This window comes from Haliotis rubra, unplaced genomic scaffold, assembly GCF_003918875.1.
Source record: "Haliotis rubra isolate DU_JTF1 unplaced genomic scaffold, ASM391887v1 Scf149, whole genome shotgun sequence".
Taxonomy (NCBI): Eukaryota; Metazoa; Mollusca; class Gastropoda; order Lepetellida; family Haliotidae; genus Haliotis; species Haliotis rubra.
This window is the reverse complement of record NW_025765436.1, coordinates 1,671,783-1,677,522: the sequence shown is the minus strand read 5'-3', so window position 1 is coordinate 1,677,522 and position 5,740 is coordinate 1,671,783. Positions and strand designations below refer to the sequence as shown.

The 5,740-nt window shown below is 47.8% G+C and overlaps 1 protein-coding gene across 1 annotated transcript; it reads right to left on the bottom strand.

Moving 5' to 3' along the window:
* Positions 1-809: 809 nt before the first annotated feature.
* LOC124269976 lies at positions 810-5,285 on the bottom strand. Its single transcript, XM_046704975.1, has 8 exons — positions 5,102-5,285; positions 4,479-4,718; positions 3,639-4,088; positions 2,779-3,122; positions 2,483-2,647; positions 1,642-1,777; positions 1,240-1,347; positions 810-979 (listed from the first exon to the last, which is right to left on the bottom strand). The coding sequence occupies exons 1-8, from the start codon at positions 5,283-5,285 to the stop codon at positions 810-812; spliced, it is 1,797 nt and encodes a 598-aa protein (XP_046560931.1).
* Between the last annotated feature and the right edge of the window lie 455 nt (positions 5,286-5,740).

The window sequence follows — 5,740 nt, the reverse complement described above, 5'->3', positions numbered from 1 at the left end:
CAGTTAAGATTCCAGACACAAATTTCATAAAGATGGATATATTTAGCAAACATGTGTTTCTCTAACAAAAATACCACCATTTAATGTCTATGCCAGTTTTTACTTTAATGCACTACTTGCACTCAAACTGGACTTTTCGCTGATATAGAGTGAGTGAGTTGTTTTTGTACATTATTTCATTTATATCAGACTATGACAGACCAGTGTGTGATGCCAGACTCAGATGTTTACCATTTTTGTGGAACCTGCAGGTAAAACAAGAGAAAAATCAGAGAAAGTCTGGTATTCGTACCAACGATCAAAGGGTTGTGGAATGCCTCAGGGACGTACATAACGCAGGCCTAGAGAATTGCGGCGCCTTAAACGATACTCCCAACGAAACAGCAAAAGTTCCTCGAGAAGGCGCAACAGTAAAATGTATGTGAATACATTCTATATATACACAAAGGCAGTGCGGTATAGCGTGTCATTTCTACATATTCCGAAAGGCCTTGCACTGATGCCAGTGAAAAGGGGATAGAGTCCATATGCAAATGAGTGCCATCAACCAAATTAGCTGATCGCATTTAGCACTTACTTATAAAAGCAAATGGTTAAATCAGCAGGTTAAAATGTTATAAAACATTTACACTCAGTCGACTCTATATACAACCAAATGACATTTTCTGTAAAGCTTCGAAAGGACTGGATGAATACTACCTTCTAGGTTACTATTTTTGGGTTGCTACCATTTGGGGTACTACCTTCTGGGTTACTTCTTCTGGGTTACTACCTTCTGGGTTACTTCTTCTGGGTTACTACCTTCTGGGTTACTTCTTCTGGGTTACTGCCTTCTGGGTTACTTCTTCTGGGTTACTACCTTCTGGTTTACTTCCTTCTGGGTCACTATCCTCTAAGTTACTACCTTCTGGTTTACTTCCTTTTGGGTCACTATCCTCTAGGTAACTACCTTCTGGGTTACTACGATTTGGGTCACTACCTTCTGGGTTACTTCTTCTGGGTCACTACCTTCTGGGTTACTACCTCCTGGGTTAATACCTTACCCACTTACCATCTGGGTCACTATCTTTTGGGTTACTACCTTCTGGGTTAATACCTTCTGATTTACTACCTCCTGGGTTACTACTTCTAGATCACTACCTTCTGGTTTACTACTTCTGAGTTACTATCTACTAGGTTACTACCTTCTGTGTTACTACTTCCGGGTTACTACCTCCTTGGTTTATACTTCTGAGTTACTAGCTTCTGAGTCACTACCTTCTGGGTCATTACCATCTGGGTCACTACCTTCCGGGTTACTACCTTCTGGGTCACTACCATCTGAGTCACTACCTTCTGGGTCACTACCTTCTGGGTCACTACCTTCTGGGTCACTACTTTCTGGGTCACTACCTTCTGGGTCACTACTTTCTGGGTCACTACCTTCAGGGTTACTACCTTCTGGGTTACTACTTCCGGGTTACTACCTCCTGGGTTAATACTTCTGAGTTACTAGCTTCTGGGTTACTGCCTTCTAGGTAAATACCTTACTCACTACCATCTGGGTCACTACCTTCTGGGTTACTACCTTCTGGGTCACTACCTTCTGAGTCACTACCTTCTGGGTTACTACTCCCGGGTTACTATCTTCTGGGTCACTACCTTCAGGGTCACTACCTTCTGGGTTACTACTTTCTGGGACACTACCTTGTGGATCACTACCTTGTGGGTCACTACTTTCTGGGTTACTACATTCTGGGTTACTACTTCCGGTTACTACCTTCTGGGTCACTACTTTCTGGGTCATTACCTTCAGGGTTACTTCCTTCTGGGTCACTACCTTCTAGGTCACTACTTTCTGGGTCACTACCTTCTGGGTTACTATCTTCTAGGTTACTACTTCCGGGATACTACCTCCTGGGTTAATACTTCTGAGTTACTAGCTTCTGGGTTACTACCTTCTGGGTAAATACCTTACTCACTACCATCTGGGTCACTATCTTTTGGGTTACTACTTCTGGTTACTACCTTCTGGGTTACTACCTTCTGGGTTACTACCTTCTGGGTTACTACTTCTAGATCACTACCTTCTGGGTTACTACTTCTGAGTTACTACCTACTAGGTTACTACCTTCTGGGTTACTACTTCCGGGTTACTATCTTCAGGGTCACTATGTTCAGGGTTACTACCTTCTGGGTCACTACCTTCTGGGTTACTTCTTTCTGGGTTACTACCTTGTGCGTCACTACCTTGTGTGTCACTACTTTCAAGGTTACTACCTTCTGTGTTACTGCTTCCGGGTTACTACCTTCTGGATCACTACTTTCTAGGTCACTACCTTCTTGATAACTACCTTCTGGGTCACTACCTTGTGGGTCACTACTTTCTGGGTTACTACCTTCTGGGTTACTACTCCCGGGTTACTAACTTCTGGGTCACTACCTTCTGGGTCACTACCTTCAGGGTCACTACCTTCTGGGTTACTACTTTCTGGGTCACTACCTTCTGGGTCACTACCTTGTGGGTCACTACTTTCAGGGTTACTACCTTCTGGGTTACTACTTCCGGGTTACTACCTTCTGGGTCACTTCCTTCTGGGTCACTTCCTTCAGGGTTACTTCCTTCTGGGTCACTACCTTCTAGGTCACTACTTTCTGGGTCACCACTCTGGGTCACTAGTTTCTGTCACTACTACTTCTGGGCTACTTCCTTCAGTGTCACTACATTCTAGGTCACTACTTTCTGGTTCACTACTTTTGGGTTACCACTTTCTGGGTTAATACCTTCTGGGTTACTACCTTGTTGGTCATTACTTTCTGGGTCACTACTTTCTGGGTTACTAGTTTCTGGGTCACTACCTTCTTGATCACTACCTTCAGGGTCACTTCTTTATGGGTAACTACCTTCTGGGTCACTACCTTCTCTCTCACTACCATCTTGGTCACCACCATCTGGGTCACTACCTTCTGGGTCACTACTTCATGGGTTACTACCTTCAGGGTCACTACCTTATGGGTAACTACCTTCTGGGTCACTACCTTCTGGGTTAATACCTTCCGCGTTACTACCTTCTGGGTTACTACTTCCGGGTTACTACCTTCTGAGTCACTACCTTCTGGGTCACTACCTTCTGGGTAACTGCCTTCTGGGTCACTACCTTCAGGTCTACACTTCCTTCTGGATCACTCACTACCTTCTGGGTCACTACCTTGTGGGCAACTACCTTCTGTGGTCACTCACCTTCGGGGTCACTACCTTCTTGGTCACTACCTTCTGGTCACTGGGTCACTACCTTCTGGGTCACTACCTTCTGGGTCACTCACCATCAGGGTCACTACCTTCTGGGTCACTACCTTCTGGTCACTACCTTCTGGGTCACTACCTTCTGGGTCACTACCTTCTGGGTCACTACTCTTCTGGGTCACTACCTTCTGGGTCACTACCTTCTTGGTCACTACCTTCTGGGTCACTACCTTCTGGGTCACTACCTTTCTGGGTCACTACCTTCTGGGTCACTACCTTCTGGGTCACTACCTTCTGGGTCACTACCTTCTGGGTCACTACCTGGGTTGTGGGTCACTACCTTCTCTGGTCACTACCTTCTGGGTCACTACCATCTGGGTCACTACCTTGTGGTCACTACCTTCTGGGTCACTACCTTCTGGGTCACTACTTTCTGGGTCACTACCTATCGGGGTCACTACCTTCTTGGTCACTACCATCTGGGTCACTACCTTGTGGGTCACTACCTTCTGGGTCACTACTTTCTGGGTTTCTACCTTCTGGGTTACTACCTTCTGGGTTACTACCTTCTGGGTTACTACCTTCTGGGTCACTACCACCGGGGGCACTACCTTCTTGGTCACTACCTTGTGGGTCACTACCTTCTGGGTCACTACCTTCTGAGTCACTACCTTCAGGGTTACTCCCTTCTGGGTCACTACCTTGTGGGTCACAACCTTCTGGGTCACTACCTTCTGGGTCACTACCTTCAGGGTCACCACCTTCTGGGTCACTACCTTCTGGGTCACTACCTTCGGGGTCACTACCATCGGTAGGTCACCTTCTTGGTCACTACCTTGTGGGTCACTACCATCTGGGTCACTACCTTCTGGGTCACTACCTTCAGGGTCACTACCTTCTGGGTCACTACCTTCTGGGTCACTACCTTCTGGGTCACTACCTTCTGGGTCACTACCTTCTGGGTCACTACCTTCTGGGTCACTACCTTCTGGGTCACTACCATCGGGGGCACTACCTTCTTGGTCACTACCTTCTGGGTCACTACCATCTGGGTCACTACCTTGTGGGTCACTACCTTCTGGGTCACTACTTTCTGGTCTCTGTTACCTGTTACTACCTTTCACTACCTTCTGGGTCACTACCTTCAGGGGTCACTACCTTCTTGGTCACTCACCTTCTGGGTCACTACCATCTGGGTCACTACCTTGTGGGTCACTACCTTCTGAGTCACTACCTTCTGGGTCACCCCACTCACCACCTTCTGGGTCACTACCTTCTGGGTCACAACCTTCTGGGTTCACTACCTTCAGGGTCACTACCTTCTGGGTCACCACCTTCTGGGTTACTCCCTTCTGGGTCACTACCATCGGTGGCACTACCTTCTTGGTCACTACCTTCTGGGTCACTACCATCTGGGTCACTACCTTGTGGGTCGCTACCTTCAGGGTCACTACCTTCTGGGTTACTCCCTTCTGGGTCACTTCTGGGGCACTACCTGGGTCACACTACCTTCTGGGTCACTCACCTACCATCTGGGTCACTACCATCTTGGTCACTACTTCTGGTCACTACCTTCTGGGTCACTACACCTTCTGGGTCACTACCTTCTGGGGTCACTACTTTCTGGGTCACTCACCTTCTGGGTCACTACCTTCTGGGTCACTACCTTCTGGGTCACTACCTTCAGGGTCACTACCTTCTGGGTCACTACCTTCTGGGTCACTACCTTCTTGGTCACTACCTTCTGGGTCACTACCTTCTGGGTCACTACCTTCTGGGTCACTACCATCTGGGTCACTACCTTCAGGGTCACTACCTTCTGGGTCACTACCATCTGGGTCACTACCTTCAGGGTCACTACCTTCCTTCAGTCACTACTTCTTCTGGTCACTACCTTCTGGGTCACTACCTTCAGTGTCACTACCTTCTTTGTCACTACCTTCTTGGTCGCTACCATCTGGGTCACTACCTTCTCGGTTACTACCTTGTGGGTCACTACTTTCTGGGTCACTACCATCGGGGGCACTACTTTCTTGGTCACTACCTTCTGGGTCACTACCATCTAGGTCACTACCTTGTGAATCACTACCTTCTGAGTCACTACCTTCTGGGCACTACCCTCTAGGTCACTACCTTATGAGTCACTACCTTGTGGGTCACTACCATCTGGGTCACTACCTTGTGGGTCACTACATTCTGAGTCACTACTTTCTGGGTTTCTACCTTCTGGGTTACTACCTTCTGGGTCACTAGCTTCTGGGTTACTACCTTCTGTGTCACTACGATCGGGGCACTACCTTCTTGGTCACTACCTTGTGAGTCACTACCATCTGGGTCACTACCTTGTGGGTCACTACCTTCTGAGTCACTACCTTGAGGGTTACTCCCTTCTGGGTCACTACCTTGTTGGTCACAACCTTCTGGGTCACAACCTTCAGGGTCACTACCTTCTGGGTTACTACCTTCTGGGTCACTACCATCTGGGTCACTACCTTGTGGGTCGCTACCTTCTGAGTC

Excerpts from the sequence above, each read along its gene's own strand:
- LOC124269976 (XM_046704975.1), bottom strand. The coding sequence starts at position 5,285 with ATGGTAGTGACCCAGAAGGTAGTGACCAAGAAAGTAGTGCCCCCGATG. Across the intron at positions 2,648-2,778 it reads AGAAAGTAATGACCAACAAG|AGTGGTGACCCAGAAAGTAG; the intron begins GTAGTAACCCAG and ends CTAGTGACCCAG. Across the intron at positions 1,778-2,482 it reads ACAAGGTAGTGACCCAGAAG|AAAGTAGTGACCCAGAAGGT; the intron begins GTAGTGACCCAG and ends GTAATGACCCAG.